General features: G+C 42.9%; 1 protein-coding gene across 1 annotated transcript in view; it reads right to left on the reverse strand.

The window, feature by feature from the left end:
* Positions 1-5665: 5665 nt before the first annotated feature.
* Positions 5666-20454, reverse strand: part of TBC1D5 (TBC1 domain family member 5) — a 337427-nt gene continuing 322638 nt past the window's right edge. Inside the window, exon 22 of the mRNA XM_069007252.1 lies at positions 5666-6394. Coding sequence (XP_068863353.1) covers positions 6374-6394 — 21 coding nt within the window. The 3' untranslated portion in view covers positions 5666-6373. The remainder of the gene's footprint in view (positions 6395-20454) is intronic.

Raw genomic sequence — 20454 nt, forward strand, 5'->3', positions numbered from 1 at the left:
GAAATGAGCTTTAAACTGCTGGCATATTTGTTATTGTTTGCATACAAGAAGGCCTGACAAGAAGATGAATGTAACTGGAGGAAGAGGTGGGGAAAGCTCATCGTGACGACTTTTGCCAGCCTTAAGGCTTTAATAAGCAGGATGTGGTTGAGGCTTTTTTGGTTTTTTTAACACAATTCCCAGATGGCATTGTTTTGCCTGCAGAATACCCAGTGGGCTCAGAAGTCCTGGAGGACTGAGTGTTCCGATGTCCCTACTGGCAGGAACCCCTCAGTCCTCAGTGGTGACCAAACGTTGATGTCCTTGGTCTAAGCAAGTCCAGGGCAAGTTCAGTGGGGATGTCATGCAGCCAGGACAGAGCTGTGCCCATGGAGTGACCAAACCCACATGTGTCCTTCTGATGGCTCTGGGGGACTCTAAATGGAGGCTTTTGTAGCAGCCAGGGGAGATTTTCTTGCACTTAATCTTGGTTAAGATGCCTGGTTATCTTCTCTGGGAAAAGGGGGTGTAACAGTGTGCTGTGGCTGGGTCTCACTGCTTTTCCTTGGCTCAACTCCTTTCCTCTGCTGGCTCAGGGTGTCCTGAGGATGTGGCCACAGAGATGGCTCTGTCTCCCTCCCAGCACAGCCTGACATCGTTGGTAAAAGGTTCATCTTTGTTAGCTTCTCTTTTTGTGTGAAAAACCCCCTTCCTTGTAGCAACGATGGCTACTTTCTCTCTTCTACTTCCCAGCCCGATCCTTTAACCACGGCAGTTCTCAGGCTGGCAGGCACTGGAGCAGTGTCCCCTGCAGAGCCTGTTCTCCTCAGTGGATGGGTGCCAGCTCTGTTGCACAAGGATTTCGCCAGTTTGGAGAGGTACATGGGAAACAAAACTTACATGAGGTAACACGTAACAACAAAACTTAAGTTTCAACAAGAAGCAAGACTGAAATACCACAGTAGCTTTGCGTTTTGGTGCACGTTAAGCTTTTGTACCATGTTACAGATCACCCTTAGCTTGTTTGAGGCAGGTATCTATCATCTCCATTTAATGCTGTTGATTAAAAACTCCATCAATACGATGTGGGGTACACCATGCTCTCTAATAAAGGTCTCTGAGCATGGGTTGCCAATACTGAAAGAGGAAAGTTAAATGAAAGTCCAGGTCAGTGCTAAACTGGTGGTCAGGGATCCCATTGGCCAGGGAATATTTGGACAAAATTAATTTGGAGAATTTTCACTATGAATTCAGAGATTGTTTTCATTTGAATCCTCATACCTGGATCTATTGAACTAATTTCTAGCAGGTGCCTTGACTCAAAAGATTGGGCTTTTTTTTTGCTATGTCTGCAACCCTTAATACTACAGTAGGTAATATACCAAACCATACCATTGAATCTTGTTCATTTGTTAAAAGGGAGTTTGACACTGTTAAGGACACCAAAAGTATTCCAGTCCCTGCATCATACAATTACAGTGGTTTTTTATTTAATTTGGTTTCTGTCCTTGGCTGTTAGAGCAAGAAAGTTACTTTATGTAATAAGGAAAGAGAATTACAGCTTTTATTAAAATGAGAAACCAGCTTTATAGGGGTTTTGAAGGTTTTATTCGAGTCCTTACTTTCATCACCTTTGCAGTATTCAGCTAAATTTCTCCTACAGATGCACACACACAGCAGATCACTCATAGAGGTGGTGTCCCAGCAAAGCTGATTGTGTGCCACCAAGAGAGGCAATTGCACAATGTGACTTCTATGCGACTTCTATGCTATGGCCCCAACCAAAAGCTTTCTGTTTACATCAAAATAAAGCCTGCCCATAAAAATTAGGGGAAAAAACCCCACCCACTTATTTTTCTGTTGCTGTTGTGTGTTTGGTGTGGTTTTAGTGACACAAGGACTGTTGACAAGACTCGGAAGTGATGCCACAAGAAGTTCTTCATGTAGGAAATGTGGTACAATTAGCCAAAAGAATGATACTGAAGCTTCAAGTTTTTGGGACTGAAAAATGGGACTGCAGGTTGTGCACTGGACACTATTTCTCCTATGGGACATTTCCTCTGACTACAACTGTAACTATGCTCAACATTGCTTTCTTCTGAGGGATTGAATCATGTGCTTGTCAGAGCACAAGTGCTGCTGCAAGGCTATTTATGTAGCTCCTTGTCTGTGACAGATGCACCAAAGGAAAGAGGCTGCTTTGATCTCAGGCAGTGAGAACAGAGTGGTGCACACACGAGACCTGAGGTCTCTTCCTGGCGTTGTCATTCAGCGTGTCAAATTACGCAGGGCAAATCAGCTTCCTGAGCTCTGCACCTCAAAAGTGAAACAGATGGGTTGTATCAGCTTCCTCCCTCTGTTACATGTGGATGAAGCACATACTGATGAAAACTCCCCCTGGCAGATAACTCTGAGAGCTGCATGCTCCAAGGAACACAAAACGGTTAACCTTATAGAAGGGTGACTTTTTTCCATGTTGTGGTTTTAGGGAGAAGAGATGTTTATTTTTAATAATTTTCCATTTGGGTTTTGTCTTAGATTAGTTTTTGAGGGTGGATCTACATTAACAGAATGTTCATCATGCTCACTGCACATGGCCACTCAGACAATTTTGCCTTTAGGATGAGGCAGCACATAAATGGCAGCACACTTTGGACATTTCTTCTGTTATATTGGTGTTATAAAAGTGAAAAGAGTCCATGCCTCTGCATATGGTGTAAGGGGAACTAGATGGACATAAATTTTTAAAATCCAGTTCTTTGTACAACACAATTTTAGTAAGAAAATAACATCTGATACACAGTCAGAAACCAATTTAAGTCAAATTTAATCTAGAGATTATAGATCTATACTACATAGTGATCTTCAAATGGACAAAGCAGCAGTGTAGATTTATACTTTCATGTATCTTGCTTAACACTGTTTACTCCCTCTAATGACTTCAGTTTACGCAATCAATTTTCCTCCAGCATGGCTTATGGCTGGAGGGTATTTTGGACTTATTCAAGCATCTTGGAATACTTTACAAATAAAACAGAGGCAACTGACCGTAAAGCACATGATATTACCACTAGTGTTATTAACATTTTCTCAACAAAAGTGATGGAGGAAAGAAAAGCCCACTCCCTCTTTGGGGAATGAGAACTACATCTTGAGGTGGGGGGAGCTAAGAAGGAAAGTGGACTTGTAAATAACTGCCCTGCATCTTCATTACATTGACACTGTTTCTCAGGCCAGGACTGTGTTTTGGTAAAGTTACTGCAAGACCAGCATGAGCCTTCTCTGTGTTCCCTGGAAATCATGAAGGGATCAGATGTGTATGTTGTTCGTGATCACCTTGTCTAGAGAACGTTGTGTTAAGGGTGACCTGAAGAAGCTGCTTGCAGTGGGAACAGGATGGATAAATCTAGGACAGGGGATGGCTCTATCCAGTGTTGAACTGGCAAGGCAAAATAAGGAAAACAAAAAAAGGCAAACGCAGTACATGAAAGAAAGAGGGAACTTATTCAAAGCAAGAACTAAGATTGCTGGAATCTTGTCTGTTTTTAAAAATAAAGTCTCTGTCGGAGTGAGGGGAAAGAGTATATTTAGAGCCTGAAAAACAACCAGGCTTTCCTGGCTCTATACATGCACAATTTTGCCAGGCTCCAGCTAAAACCACCCAGTTTTTCCCCTCAGAAACAAACAACCCTGCTTTCTCCCAAAACTCAAAGAAAGCTTAATTCGCTTTAAGCTGCTAAAAAACCTTCCTGCATCTTGGGTTAGCATTGTGTGCCAGGCTTCAGCATGCTAAGAAATGAAAAAGTGCTTTGTAATGGAAAAGCTGGTTCAGTCCTCGCTATGTGGTGCCACGGTAATAAAAAAGAAGGTTGCAAACCTTCCCCTCTTAAAGAGGCCAGAAGGAACAGGGGATTAATTTAAAAAGTTCAGACTCAAGATCTCTCTGATCAAAACTATAGTTTCTGGCCATTTCCAGCCTCAGAGAATGCTGATTTTCTTGGATATTTGGTAATTCAATGAACTGCATGATAGAAAAAGAAAGCTGCACAAAGCTAGGCAGTGTTATGGAGTGGGAGGTTAATGAAGTTCATTTAACAGACCAGTGGTGCAAACCTGTTATCAGATGGCTTGTGCAGATCCCAGATGGCTTAAGTAAAGCTGAGAACTTGAAACAGGTACTTCACATTTTGTCTTTGGATTACTAAAGCATCAAGATACAGCTCCTCTGCAGCAAGGATAATGACTTTCCATAATTATGTGTTTTCACCAAGAAGGAACATATTTCAGAACCTCTAAGTCATATTTTTTGCCAGATAATTGAATTATTTTTCTCATGGCAGAACAGTACTGGAAAGCCTTAGACCTTGACCTCACTTGATGTACTACTTGGTGCATGAAGCAGGTATCATGCTGAGCACGAGCTACTCTTCCTCCTTCCCTGCCAGCTGAGGAGCCACATCCGGCTGCTGGAAGGAGAAACCAAGCAGCCCTCCACTGCATTGCTGGCTGTGATAAATGCAGAGCAGAAAAAAAGCCAGGCTGGACAGGACAAGATACTCCACCCTAGCTAGGCAGTACATAAGTTGCAGAAGTAGCTCAGTTTCCAAAGCCTCTTTGTGTCTGTGACTAAATCCCTAAGACTATCATATATCACTAATTCCTTGTCAGTTCAGTCTCTGCACCACGCAGTGTTTGTAACACCAGCCTTCATACCTGAACACACATGAGGTATTTATATTATTGTTTGTTTGTAAAGCAAATTGTATTCATTAATTCTGCCATTGGCCAGTTGGCCACACCACTCAGGTAAACCAGCCACTCTTCTTGACAGTCTTGGATCCCTGCATCACAGCAGATCTGCAGTGAACTACTGTCACCAGTTGTCCTTTTGCATACAGCTTTCCCCATTCTCTTCTCCAGATCTGCAGGGAGGGTTTTGATAATGCAGTTCTTCCAAGAGCTGAAAGGAAGGAAATCAAATGTTTTGTTGCCCTTCCAGAAACAAAATCCAGGGCAAGGTCTTGCAAGAGCAAGTGTGGTCGTAGGTTCAGGCACGTGGCTGCTGTGAGACTATGAAAAGTTTAGTGGGGTGCCTATATGTATGCACATGAATACATGTCATCTTCATGGATATCCCCTTCATCCCCAGGGCTGTATTGACCATAAACACTTACAAAGTCCTGTTGGCTCCGTGTTCGTCACCCAGCACCTGAATGCTTTGCTGTTTCAGGGCTGAGCACCTTGAATCACTACGTCTGCATGTGAGCTGCTTGATGAGATGCATGTTTGCAGATGTCCCTCTTGCTCCACACTCACCCCAGCAGGCCATGGTCACATCTTCCCTCTGGCCAAAATAAGGCCCCATGCCTGCCTCTCCCTGGGGATCTTAAACTCGTAAGTACATCCCTAAAGACAGAGGTGCAAGCACTGGAGCAAGAACAGGAAGGCTGCTGGTGCCCAGGCCCTTCTTCAGACCTGATTTCTGGACACATCAAGGAACATTCCCTCTGAGCCCACCCCAAGAGCAAAGCACGCATGGGCAGCAGCACCCTTTTCTGGCACTAGACCAGCAGCTTCTGAGCGTGAGAGCAGCCCCTGGCACAACCAGGGGAGGCAGGGAGGATAATACAATCACATAACACATACAGGTAACAGTAGCATTAACTTTAATAATCTATTGCTTTCACGGGCCAGAACACAGCATTTTAGTTAAGATTTCACTTGCATCTGTTGTTTACACAAGCCAGTGATTCAATGCAGACAAATCGTGCATAATCTGTTTGGTAAAGTGCTGTTGAAATAGCTGCCCGCAGCATTTCTTCTCCGTCATCTCACTAGAGGCAGTGGCTGGTTCTGTGGGCAATAAAAAGCCAATGACAGTTCCAGCTTAATCAGTTCATTCACCCTTCCAAGAGAAATGCCCAAAAACCAGCAGCAATTTTATGTGTCTCCAAAATTGGATGACTCGATAAAGTCATGTCTTCAAGGTGGCTCTCTAATCAGCTCTCTTTTACGCATATCAAGAATGATAACAGATGGCATCTATGAAAGAGGAGATTTAAAGCTATGAAAGTTAGCTTTAATCTTCTAGAAGAGTATAAAAGGATGCCTCAGCAAAGCTTTGTGGAGGTCACTCAAAGGACTTCTCCCAATGTTGCTTAAATAAGAATAAACTCAGTTACTCATTTATTTTTTGTCCCTATTTGCTTCAAGTTCCCTGTCAAAAATACCTTGATCTTTCTTCTTTTCTCTGTGCCTCATGGCTGAGCAAAATTAGTTATTTGGGGTTTGGGGATGTGGTAGGAGAGGTTATGTTATGAAAGCAGCTTCAGACTACATTTCTATGGATCCCTTTTTTTTTTCATTTTCAGAAGTGTATTCCATGAAGAGACAGTCAGGTTGACCAGGTGCATCCCTGCATTTATGAAAATAAAAATGTGGATATCAGAATAAAAGGAAGAAACAAAGAGTCAAAATTAATTCCCATGCACTCATTCACTAATCCTCCTGGAACTTATATCCTGCTTGAAGATAAAACTACTCTTTTTCTGTGCCAATATGTAAATGTAGCTGAGCATCCTTTGCTGAGACACTTCAAGTTTGCTATTCAAGTGGAGCAAACAAAGATGGGTTGGTGTGGACAAGATTGGTGAATTAGGGTTAATACAGCCAACCATGTAAGAAAATGACTTAATGGAAACCATTGTATGTATCCAAAGATAATTCATGAGTAGAATGCAAGTGTTCAACAGGGGCAGTGCATTATGCATATAATAAAATGCCATTCCAGCCAGCAAGGGAAGCACTCATCCCTGGTTTCAAATTTGCTTTCCCTTAGGTTGCAGGCTGTGAGAGACTGAAATGTTAATGGTTAATGACTGAACAAATTGGCCATTTGCAAAAGCTGTATGTGCTTTGCTGAGGCCAGGTTTGCACCCCAGCCAAAGAGGAGGAGAAGAGTTTTTGGATGTTTCGTGGGGAAACCTCTGATCTGCATAAGAACAGCCCAGGTGCAGAGCGGGTGAGCACAATGTCCACTCTTGTACAACTGGCTTTTGGGAAGTACTGGGACAATCATACCTGGGCCTGAAGGTGCTCATCCCTTCCTGTGGGGCAGAACTGGCTCAACTGCGCTGGTGAGAGGCAGCTGCCATGGCTTAGAAGGTGTCATAACCCATCAAAGACCCCTGAAGTGCCCCCAGACTCATTTCTGGGGCCTTCCATGAGAGGACTGTGCATGATCCCCAGTGTTGGAACAGACAGTGTAAAACTTCCCCCAGGGGAGGTACCTGGATGTTCCCACCTGAACCTGAACATATTGAACCCACTGAAATCTATGTTTCGTGGCCTTTCCCCACCCCTGATGGATCAAGGCTGTGACCATCATCTGGACCAAGGGACATCAAAATTTCAACAATGAAGTCTTGTCACTGGATCCATGGGTGGTGATATTTTTCCTCTCTGCTGGCTACTCTTATCTTTTCTTTCTCTTCCTTTCTTTTCCTTATGTATTTTCTGAAGTGATATCTTTATACTTTTATATTGTTGCATTTCTGTAGTTAATAGCCAAAACATACATACCTCCTTCCCATTGCAACCAAATTGCTCTAAAATAAACCTGCCATACAAATATATATATATATATATATATATATATATATATATATATATGAACACCAGCCATTCAGTGTCATATAACTAATCCACCCCAAGGGATCTATTTACAAGAACCTAGTAACACAGGTGCACTTGTTAAACTTTACTAATGACATTTCTAAAAGATTGGAGAGACAGTTTGAGAATTAAAAAAAACTGTAAAAACCTGAAAACAAATTCAGACATGTTGGGGAAGATGAAACAGGAAAGCCTTATAAATATGATTGCCTAACAAAAGATTTTGGGAATATGAAAACTATAAGCGACATCGAAATGAAGGCCATCTTTGAGATATAGAGTCTTAGTTACTGAACAACTGGAAAACAATGGTATAGCCGGCTGAAGGTAATCCCCTCTTGATTGAACAATCCCCTCTGCTTGCAGACAGGTCCAAGGGTCAGAGCAGACCCTACTAGCTCAGCAGAAGGGGTCCAAGGAGTAGTTTTTAGAATTTAAAATGTAACACTCTATGGTAATGTAAGAACTCTTATAGGCTGTATGTAAATGCTATAGGATTTGTACCTTGTATTAGATTGGCTAGTGAGAATTAGAATATTCAGTACAGAAGATGATTTATTGTATTGTAACAAGGACCTCGCTCTCTTAGTAACGCTCTTAGTAATGCTCTTCTCCTCTTAGTAACGCTCTTAGTAACTCTCTTAGTAGCTCTCTTAGTAATGCTCTTTTACTCTCTTAGCTCTTAGCCTCTTGCTCTTGATTCATCTCTCTCTCTCCTACACCTTGGGCCTGCTTGGAGCTGCAGCTGGCAGCTCTAAGCAGTGCCCCTGTACCCACGCCCTTTGCAATAAACTGCATGCTCCAAAGAGCTGCTTATAGAGATCTCTCGTCTCCATCCGTCCATCCCCGCCGGGCCCGACCGAACCCACACCCTCATCACCATCATCGCCATCAGTTTCGACAGACAGACAAGTAGGCTGGATAAACCCTTACACAAATCATGAAAAACTCCTCACATCTGCACACATGGTAAGCAGTGGATCTGTGGATCCATATGGATTTTCATTTTAAACCCTAAAGTCTCATGAACCTGAGAAATTCAGCATGGGGACAGCTTTCTAGGTCTGGTCAGAAAAGTGTTCAGTAGGATCTTAACTTCCAACTGAGGGCAACCCTTTGCACAGATAGGATTCAGATTCTTCTGAGGGAGTGGGACTGGAGGCTATAGGGGGTTGTGATAAAGGACTGTCATACAAGGATGTAATTGAGGACATTTCCAGGTGATCTGAAGACAACCCAATATGAACCATTCTCATATGTCCTGTAACTTTCAAATGTGCATAATTTTTTACATTATGCAACGGTGATCAAGAGGTCTGGATAATTTGGTGTTAATATTAGCTGTCAGAGTAGAGGGGCAAGATATGGCCTGTGAAAAACTATTGGTGCATCATGTTATATTTTCAAAAGACCACAAGTTACTTTCACAGGAGCCAGAGGGCAGCCCCAGTGCAGCTCTCCAGGTAGCTCAGATATCTCTAGGATAAGCTGCCACCTTATTACGGCATTCCTGTGCAGGACCCACAATATACTGAGGGTCCTGGACAGCACAGCCAAATTTAAATTGCCCCTTGTTACTGCACATCTGCTAGGAGTATGCAGCTTCCTCTTGCTCAGCTGGCAGTCTCAGGGATATTCTTGGGAGAGAGGGGAAGCTAGCCCTGGTAAACACCATGCTAACATCAGCCCACTGCTTCCAGCTATGGATGTGATCTGTTTGGTGCAAGACTGGAAAGCCTCTGCACTGCGCTGTGCTGTCCATATGCACCCTCACCTCACTGCTTGAGTGGAAGCTAAAGAAATAAAACTATCTTTTATGGACAATCAGTTCTGTCAGGGCAAAAGGGAAATGAAAGCTAAAGCATCCATGAGCTTATCATGAGTAATCCTGCTCAGTTTCATGTGGAAAGGCTTCTGTGCAGAGCACAAAAGGCATAAAAAAGTGATCTAGCTGTTCATGACAGCAATTGTTGTAGGTGATTGAAGGAGAAGGATACAGTGTTCTTGCTTTTCCCACAGATGCCACAAAGGGCTGGGAACAGACTGCAGCACCTACCTCTTCTGCCTAGCAGGTCATCTGAACTGTGCTTCTCCTTCTTAGGGCAAAGATCAGTACCAGCCCTTTGCCAGTGGACCCAGAAGGGCATCCCTTGGTGGAGACAAGGGAAAGAAGAGGTTTACATTTTCTTGTCCTCTCTCTGCTGAAAGGGGAAGTACCAGCCATGCTGGCAGCTCCTTGCTTCTCTGTTCTAGCCATAACTATTTGGAAAGCAGCTTCTAAATTCCCTGTGGGATTCATCCCAGACTCTCTAGAAGTGCACATGATGTGAACCACAATGCAGTAACTCCTGTTAGTAATACCTTTGTACCTTGCCATACATGAGATTCCTGTATCAAAATTAAATACCCTGAAGATGCACATCTTGCAGCACTTTCTCATCAAGCAGCACTGTTTAGAAGCATCAATATACAGCAGATAAAAACCCTTTAAAGGATCATGGTAAAACAACAGTAGAATAAAAGAACAGAGGAAGAAAAAGTCTCTCTCCAGCTTCACATTAACCTACCCCCGACTGCCTTCATCATGTTAATTTTGTATTTTACACGTGTTAGATCGACAGGGAGCACAGATGGCTGCACTCACGTGTGAGACTGCAGCCACCCACTGAGGCACCAGCAGCACCTCTGTCACTTCCCTGTAATGTGGGGAGGGGGGCTCCTGCCCGCACAGCAACAGGAGCAGGTCACTGAAGGTTAACAAGAGCAGTCAGCACATAATTATCACTCCCTGTTAGCCTCAGCCTCTCAGGAATAAATTAGAGGGGCAAAGTAAGGAGGAGCAGTGAGAACATAAGAGTGGGCTGCTCTTCATGCTACAGGAGGGAGGGCCACCTTCCTGGGGATCTCTGCTTCAATTCACAGGGGTATTTTAGAGGCAACTCCATCTGTGTGAGGGGTCGTGTTGGACAGACACATGGTTTCTAAAACAGCATTTGAGCATTTTAGGTAGCTACATTAGCTACATTAATTTTCTTTAAACATTTAATAGCTCTAAATATGAATCCAGAGAAAGCAAGTTTTCCTTCCTCTTTAATCCAGTGGCCATAGGCACATCTGTCAGACGGATTGTTTTCACACATCTCTCCCCCAGTTTCTTAATCAATCTACATTACACTGGGCTTGCAGTAAAAAGGACACTTTAAGATGATTAATAGTGCTCTTGAGACTACAGCTCCAGAATGCTGGTCTCATTTGCAACAAAGATGACAAGAGCTCAATTAGCCGTCTCTTTGCACACTTGTAGGCAATGAAGACAAGACTTTCTCTGTATCAAGTTAAAGAAGCAGATGAATTCCCAAGGTAGAGTGCTTGCAAGGGAGAGCTTCCAAGAGTCATGTTTGCAATTAACTTACTGTTAGTTGTTTCATCTCTATGCTGTCAAATTATGCATGAAATAGCTTGGGCTAATGCACAGTCAGGAAACCCTGGTCACAGCCCTAAAAGGTCACAAGCCACAATTCTGACTGATAGCAGAGCAAAACAAACTAAGGGAGAATAAAAAATTCACTTTCTAGGTGGAAGGCAGAGTGAAGTTACAAAAATAAGGCATAAAACAGAGGTATTCTGCTTATTGTAGGAGCCTTGAAAGTTAGAAAAATACCACTCCTCGTGTCACTTCTGCACTTCTATTATTAAACACTGTTCTCCTTGCAGTTGTTTTCCCTTCCACTGGTAACACATACAAACTTCTGAACAGCATCAGCATCAGAAACACTGAGATATGTATGTATATCCTGCTGTGGCACAGCTAACACCTGATGTCTGAGAAATCTGGCCTCCTTGGAGAAGAGCATGCAGCTGTCAAAGCCCTTCTAGGGCTGCAGCTTCTCAGACTTCTCAAGGTAGTGGGTGTCTGGCCACAGGGACTGCCTGAGTATGTCCTGGGTTTATTAGGCACCTCCTCCTTTTCTCAAAAATAGATTTGTCTTGATGCCAGATACTAGTACAAGTTGTCACCATCCTTGGATGTTTATAGCTATTTTCCACTGGAACAAAGCTATAGACTGAAAGTCAGAAACTGTTTATTGAATAAATAATTGAATTAGGATCATGCTTTCCCTGTGTGGCTGGAAAAAATTATCAACTCTCCCTGCAACATTGTAGGGGCAGGAAAAGAAGTCACAGGATGACTTTGAGTCATTTGTTCAATGGTAAAAAGATAGTGTGGCTGCAGAATGCCCTAAGCCCCAGAAGACTGAATGTGATGCCAGCCTGGATTCTAGTTTGCCAGTTCAATTCCTTACACTGGAATTTACTTACATTTAACTATTTGGGAGATTCTTACTCCCAAATGCCATTATCTAGGTTAAATATGCAATGAAGGCATCTCGTTGAGGAAAACTCCTGTGGGGTTCATAATCCCACCATCTGCATGCACCAGACTTTAGGGCTCCTGCTGCCCAGCTTCTGCCAGACCTGCTGCCTTTCCTGTGTTGCATACAGAGGACGTTTTCCTCATGAAAATTCCATGAGCTTTCCACAGAAGTGGTATGCAGACTATGCAGTAATTTATCAGTGATCTGACGTGCCTTCCATGTAGTAAGACAATCTAAAGATTTCTAAAGTCTCCTCAAAACACCCCAAAGATCCAAAAAACTCAGTGAAATCATACCAGGCAGTAACCTCTTCAATAGGCAGAGTTCCAACCATATCTACAGATAATATTCAATATTCCACAAGTCATCGGAGCCATTTCCTCAAGCCTCACATGTTACTCGTAGGTCATCTGTATTTCCCCCTGACATTCTTGGCTTCCTTTGCTCAGGCAATTTTCTGGCAATAGAAAATGAGTAATTTCTGCTAAGCAAACCAAGGCTTTAAGAATTTTACCAACTGTAATGACTTTGTGTTGTCCTGCTAACAACAAAAAGAAAACAACAAAGTTAAATAAAGAGGGGAATAGATGGAAGAGATCCCTCTATGGCTGCAAATTCCCAGACTCTGATCTGTAGACTCAACACAAAGGTAGGCACCTGTATAATATCAGTGGAACAAAACCGTTTCTGCCTTTACACATCACCCTTTAAAATCACCTCTAAATCTCAGAGTCACACAGCAACAAACATAATCTATAAAGTCATTGCCAGAAACTTCACAAGTCTCTCACTGTGGTGAATACAAATTCCTGTGTCACGTATTCTCAACACTGAATACAAGATGTTCAAGAGTTGTGCATTCAGGACTTCCTGCAAAAGCTGTTCTCTTATATAAGAAGCAATCACTTATCTGCAGGAATGTGCTTCTGTGTGAGTCTGCCAATCATTTCTGCTAGAGACAATTCTGCCCAAAGAGATTTTTCTTTTCCCCTGAGAAAGCACTAAGAGAACATATTCTTCTGCACAGAACAATGAAAAAACCCCACAGGCCCTTGAGCAGAGTATTCCTGCCTCTTATCCTTGCTGCTTTTCCACATTTTCTGTAGTGAGCTAGTGTGTGACCTTGCAAAGCTGAACAGCATTGACTCACCCCAATTTTGCCACCTGAACAATGACTGACTTTGGCAATGTAGCTGTTGTACAAAGAGACTCGGCTGTGACCTTACACTGCCTGGACTTTGCTGTGCTGCATGTTTGAAAGAAGAGTGATTAAAACTCCACCATGAGAACAAAAACTCTACAGCATCCCCCTGTAGCACAGCTTTGTGGAGAGGTGGGATAATCTGGCTTGTATTGCATGGCCATTTGACAAGATTTTGTTTGGGAAAGGCACAAGAAACAATTAACTCCCCAACGACTAGAGGGAAGTCTGCACCAGAAATTAACTCCCAGAGAAACAGCAGCTTCATGGTGTTAAATTTGTTTCACCTGTGGATTAACTAAAGAATTGAGATTTCAGGAAATTTAGAAACTTTTTACCACTGCAAAAGCACCCATCCCTCCCTTCCTCTCTATTAAATAACCTAAAAATATCTCAGCAGGGACAGTTGTACAGCAATGTGACATTTGTACTTGGCAGCTCCTTTCCACTGATTACTCTTCCCTGTAGCTGCACTATTTCAGAATAACTTCCCAGGGCTCGTACTCTGCAGTGAAGGCCTGGTTGGCTTAAAAGGCTATATGCAGTAAGGCAGGATCAGTGTGGCACAGAGCTGCCTCCAGCCACTCCTGGTACCCTATTTTCATCAAGATGCACAAGGCTGAAGTGAAACACACCCCTTTCTAAGTTGTCAGGGTGCCTGCTGTGAAGATGCAGTGATGTCAGGGCTGAATAATTAAGTGATAATGTAATAACTGTGAGTTTGTGCTCCATTAAGTGAGCTCCTGCTGACTGCTTAATGAGCAAACAAACACCCAAACCCCATTAATATTATTCCTGTTACATTAAATGTAAGAAAGAAGACTCAAGTCCCTAGCAGTAATCAGCTGGGAGGCTCCAGAAAACACAGACCAAGATGGAGATCATGAACTACCACATTGCTGCATTTTTGAAAGACCCAGAAGTTTTTTTATCTTTTTGAAGGGTGCAGAATTAGGTAACAAAATGGACAGGATTGCTGTTTCTTCTGCATAACATCTAAATCCTTTGTGGCAAAAAGAGCCTTGACGGGTCTCCTCTTCCTGTGGCAGTGCTGCAATGACTGCATCGCAGAGGCTGTGAAATGTAGCTCCTTGGCTGCTGTGTGTTAGTAATTTGAGGAGAGTCTAGATGAAATATCCTTACTCGTCAATAAAACACACAAGATTTACAAAAGGTCTAAAAAAAGAATCCGGTGGTATAGATGTTGCTGCAATGTTTGTGAAGAAGAAAGTCTAGAGTCAGTTTCCCATCTCTGTTTCTCCTGCCAGGGCAGTGAGTTAGTGTAGCACCTTTTGGTGAGGAATTGGAGGAGATATGGCCACTGCAAGGAGACCTAGAGACCAGAGCAGCCTCAGGCAGCCAAAACCTCAAGTCACCCAGAGCTTTTAAGTTAAGCTTGCTGCTTTGAAAATAAAGCCATCATGGTTCACAGATTAACCTGAGGTTTAGGCTTCACATGAATGGTGACAGTCTCAACACAACAAAGCAAGCGATAGCCTTTTTGCTTGTGTATGATCTGTGGGAAGACAGTAAAGCCTAGATTCCATTATTTTCCCCAGATGGTATTAAGGAAAAAAAAAAAGTGAAGTTTACAGCTCAGTGCCCTAATTTCTGGAGGTCTGCTAGCTGAAATGGAGCTTCTAACAAAATATTTATATGCTCTTAGAAGCTTTCTCATAAAAAGGAAGAAGCATTATTTGCATTTTCACTGGTTTTATTTGAGAATCCTGGTTAACATAAATTATTCAATGTACAGAATTTATAATCAAAGCATGAAGATCTGTATCTTCTTAAGGAACCTTTCCTAGTGAAACACGCATTCTTCCTACATAACGCAGAAATCTGTAAGCCTAGTGTCAAGATATGCTATGCTATTAAGGAACTGAAACTCTGTACACAAATAACGTGAACTACCTGCTATTTTGACTCACAATAACCTACAGCATTCATCTGGGTGTACCCTTGTTTACTCCAACCAACATGCTGAGCCTTACAGGAAATACAGTGAGATAACATGCAAGAACGACATCTCCCCACTTCCTGAAGGACACTGTAAGCAGGTGATTTTTTCTCCACTAAAAGTACCCTGACCTATGTTATTTATCACATGATCTGCAAGGCAAGGGCTTCATACCCTTAGTAATCACATTGGGTATTTTTAAAGAAACAATTATAACAATAAAAACGATGAAAAACTAGAAGAAAATAATTGGGGGAATGAGCAAGTTAATTGTCATTCCATTTTTATAGTTTGCAGGTCCAAAACAGATATCTAAGGGTGAGGCAGACTCCAGCCCTGCTCCTCAGGGAATGCTTTCTAGTGATGCTCTTGGACACAGCTCTCTTACACAACTCTCTTCTCTAAGAACTACTTTAGCAATGCCAGTAAGATTCCTCTCCACCATAAAAGGTGCCTTTCCACCCCTCCCACTCCCCAAAAGAAGTGTGAATCAGTCCCAACAGAGGACATATTTGTGCCCTGAGCTGAGTTCTGTCTTTTACTGTAAGAAGACAGGTAAGATGGAGGTTGGGAGGTCCATTAGTGATCTCACTCCCTAAGATGTTCAGATATGGAGGAAGATCATTATAAAAGATCAATTTGGAAATGTCAGCATCTCACAGTAAGTTCTTTGCTTCCTAAAACTTACTGGATCAAAGGCACACTGAGGGATTTGCTTTTTAAAGCAAAACTTAAGGAACAGTCCTCTCTATGACCACGGTGACTTTCAAATACCATGATGTTAATATCTTATTTAAGGCCAGATAAGCATTGCAAACTAGTTATTTGTTGCTTTAATGAAGGTTTTTATTACATACAAAGGGAACAAGTTAAAATACAGCAACTGCCAAAATGTTTCAAACAACTGTGAGCATGTTGGTTTTTGATCTTGGACAGGTCCTCCTTGTCCAAAACTCCTTCATCCTTCCATAAAGGCTTGCTCATGCTCCCCGAAGATACTAGGTCCTCTGTTAATGTTGGAGCTTCCCAGATGTAGAAAGATTATTTAAAGTCATCCCATGTGTAAGAGTTCATTGGTACTACTTCCCAGACTTTCTAAAAGGAGAAGTCTTGGTTTCCAGATTCAAACACAAGGCATACTGCTTGTTCTGCACAGGCTTCTACAACTAATTTTTTTTCCCAGGGGACTTCCTCTCCCACAAAGTAAATGAACTAGTGAATTCAAATAAAGTTCAGCAATTTTATGTAAAAATAATAAACACCCTGATATAATAAACCACACATACACACGGAAATACTTCCTCCTATTTGCAGAATAGGTTGAATAGCAAAGATCTGGAAACGTACTTTGTGAAAGACTGAGGGAAAGAACCTGCTCTAAATTCTTTCATTTTCTCATGCTGCAGAGAGATTGCACTACATGATATTGGCTAAATTGGCATGTAACAGTGAAGAGGCTGATGTATCCAACAGACTTTTTTGTCTGTGCTGGATTTATTCCTTAATGAAAGCATAAAGCTGGTCCAGCCTTTACTGGTGAAAACCGTAAAGGTAACCTAGAATATCAATAATTTTTCTAGTCATTGGCAAACAATAGGCACTGTCTGTATTTTCTACATTAGTACACATAGGCAAGTGATAATTCAGGAGAAGTCATGCATCTATCAGTCAATATTTCCATGCCCTGAGAGTTAGTGAAGTCACAGAATGATTTGTTGGGGCAGCAGCTTTTCAGTGTAGCAAACACAGTCTCATCTGATTACTTCTGTTGCATGTACCTATTTGATCCAAGCTATTCTTCAAACGTGGCCTTAATCTTGAATTCCATAGAAAATCAAACCAGAGCAGAGCCATTATGCTCTCAGCATCCAGACCACTGCAGCTTTTTCTTTGCAACATTAATACAAACAAGTATGTGACACTAATGATATATCTACAGTACCTTTAGACTTAACCTCTGCATCCAACTACTTTTCTTTCTTCTCTAAGTTTATCGTCCTCAGAAATGCTGTAATCAATAAACCCACTCCAACTATCAATCTGATGTAAAGTAGGGTCTTCCCATTACCTCAGCAGCAGAAGATATCATTTTTCATGTATTTGTTATGCAGTATTAGGGAAGAGCTATAACTACACTCTCCAGAGCTTGGAAAAGGGCATACAGAACAGCTCAGACAAGACTTTAAAGTAGCTGCCAGTATTTTCAGAAGCAGCAAAGCACTTCAGCTATTAAATCCAAATATCCTCTTCAGTGGTATTCAGGCAGCTAATTCCTTTAGATACTGACTCTGTCCCACCTCAGCATCCTATGCAGAGCCCACTCTACCCTTGCAGATTACATGGGGTCACAACGAAACCAAAACCAAAGACAAACCAGCTGCTGTTCCTGCTTGGTGCAGCTCTGCCACTCTGTGAGTTCAGACATCTGGCTTGCTGATGAGTTGTCACACATCTTTATCCATGTCACACATGTTTCTCCAACAGCAAAGTAGAAGCATTTGACTCCTCAGTTCTCTGTATGACCCTTGGGAGCTGGTGGAACTTGGTGCAGCAGGGGTGGGAGCACAGCAAGTTCCCATAATGACCGTAGGGATTATAGCAGAGATGGCCGTATTAGAATCTCAGACTCCCTAATCACAGGTCATCTACAAAAGTAAAACAGCATGGGCAAGTGTCCAAGGTGGGGCAGAAAAGGCAGTGCTTTGCCTTGCATTGAGGCAATTAAATGGTAAGTGATTGGAAGCCTCCATTTGTTATGAACTGAATCTCTCTTCAAGTCCCCATTTCTTGCCTTGTTCCTATTAAGATTTCTGTGAAAGTCAGAGCTCAGTGCAGGCTCTATTCTTGATTTTAATGGTGTCTATGAATTAATGGCACATAAAGTTGAATCTGATAAAGCACAGATGCTCCAGGAGAATTTCTAATTTTCTCCAATTGATTGTTAATCCTGAAACAATGTTGGGTATCCAATCCTTGTCTCCCTTCCTAAGTGACCTAAACACTGGACAAATTAAATCCAGAACATGTTATTAGACCCATGTTAGTGAATTACTTCTGAAGGACAGTGCTACAAGGCTGCTTTTCATAAACACTTCATTAAGCCCTAATGTGACTAATGCACTTGCTATTCATGTGTACTCAAATTTATTCTTGGAGCTGTTTGTAAACCTGTTTCGAGGCAACTAGAGTCAACGGCCTTCACACTGCTCTCACAGCCTCCCCTCATTATTATCATGGTACAGTTGGTTTCTTTTACTCTCCCACACCTTTACTTTGAAAAAGTCATCTTTAATCTTTAGCTGAGAAGGTAGGTCACAAAATCAAAAGACACTTTTTAGAAAAACAAGTTCTTCTAATGAAACAGAAAATGTGTTCTAGTTACCAAACATTCCTAAAATTATCCTCCTAATCAATATTGCACAAGCATTTTCAGCTAAATCTCTTAGCCACTTTCATTAAGCTATATGAGATGTAAAATAAGGGAATTCAGGAAAACTCTGAATGCAACAGTAATTATGGTGCTAAAACATGGACTCCATAACAAAAGTCTAACCAGATGTTAGCTGCTTCTTTACTGTTTAAGAAAATCTATTCAAATGCAAAAGTCAGCAGCAGCAATGAGCTCATGCTTTGCCTTTCCGCTCTCCCCAGTCCTGCATCTCGGGATCTATTTTTAATGCTGATTCAGGTCAGTGCAGATTCATTTCGCTGTGGGGCACTAGCAGTCCACAGGGCACTGCCTGGCCCACACATTGTGTGGCAGAGGACCTTTGGTGATGGGGTTCTTCATGCTCTGCTTATTGAAGAGCCTGGTTCACAGGGAAATTTGGAGGCTGTGCTGCGCAGGTCCCTGCTGACACAGGCTGTGGCAGAGCCTGGGTTCCAGGCATGCACAGGATGGGTGAGGGCCTGCTCAGATGCAGATTTCTCCCACCATCACTGGTGGTACCACTTGCTCCCTCTGGAACATGCTTGGTGGGTGGCATGTTGGAGCCCTGTGATCACCACCCGTGGCACAGAACAGCACTGGAGAGGCAGTGTGCTCATTGCTCATCCTCAGGAGGAAGGTCTATGCACATTTAAAAGGAAGGAAATAACCCCCAGTACTTTTCCTTCTCTGAAAAAGTGAAGAACACCAAGACCCCCCCTCTGCCCCCCTTATGAGTTCAAGTCCCAAGAGCAGCTCTGAGAAGATTTGCAGCAGGAAGTCAATTACAACCAAAAGGGAAACCTTCCTCCCCCGATGTAGCCAAACTGGAGGATATATGCATGTATGAAAATTAGGTTACACCAGCCTGTATGGGGCTCAGTGCCCACTCACACCAAAAGCCTTTGCAAACTTGCCACTACCTCCACAGCAGCCCCAGAACAGCAATAGATGACGCTGAGGGGCTGGGGAACAGAGCATGGGGAGGATTTCTGGCACAGAATGTGCCACAAGGTGGGTGCCAAGCACCCCATGTAGCCCCCAAAATCAATGCAGCCTCTGAAGAAGTGGGCAAGGGCCAGGTGCTGCTGTCCATATGCTGCTAGTGCTCAGTGCTGGGCTGCTGGCGAGTGTCCCGTTCCCAGCCCAGTGCAGAGGCCCTGGGTGGCCTGTGATTCCTCTTCGAGACTTTCCCTGAACTGAGGCGAGGACTTCCAAGAAGTGTCAGCTGCTGCCGCCCTTGCTGGGTTTTGCTACGTGACTTAGCACCATCAGCAGCGGCAGCAGGTGCTGCCGGGGAGAGTCTGTGGTGAGCTGCTCCCAGCAGAGGTGCAAGTGTAAGAACGCTTTCAACACGGATGTTCTACGCACAACCAACCAGACCCACGAGTCCAAGTGTGATCAGGGTCTGGTATCTTTGAAGACCAAGGGGTACTTAGGGGCTGTGTCTGCAGTGAGCATTTCCAGTGACCCTGGATACGACAAGGACCTGTCATTTCTTATGGGTGTCTTACAGCAGGACACACACCATCAGCAGAGGTGAACAAGTGCTGGCTCTAGCTACTTTGATGGAGCAGGAAGAGGAGAGGAGGCTCTCCTGAGCAACCAGGTTATGCAAGTTACCAGTGCAGCAATGTAGTTGATAAACAAAATGCTCTCAATAAGCTTAGTCCTCTGTTATTCTCTCTAAAACTCTCAAACTTTAACAGATCCTCTTATAAAAAATAAATAAAAATTTCCCCATGGCGCCTTTGTTTCTGGAGAACATTTGCATTACCTTGACTTGCTGGCTAGCAGTGCCACCCCAAGCCCTGTGATGAACCATTGATGCACATGG

This window comes from Aphelocoma coerulescens, chromosome 2, assembly GCF_041296385.1.
Source record: "Aphelocoma coerulescens isolate FSJ_1873_10779 chromosome 2, UR_Acoe_1.0, whole genome shotgun sequence".
NCBI classification, from domain to species: Eukaryota; Metazoa; Chordata; class Aves; order Passeriformes; family Corvidae; genus Aphelocoma; species Aphelocoma coerulescens.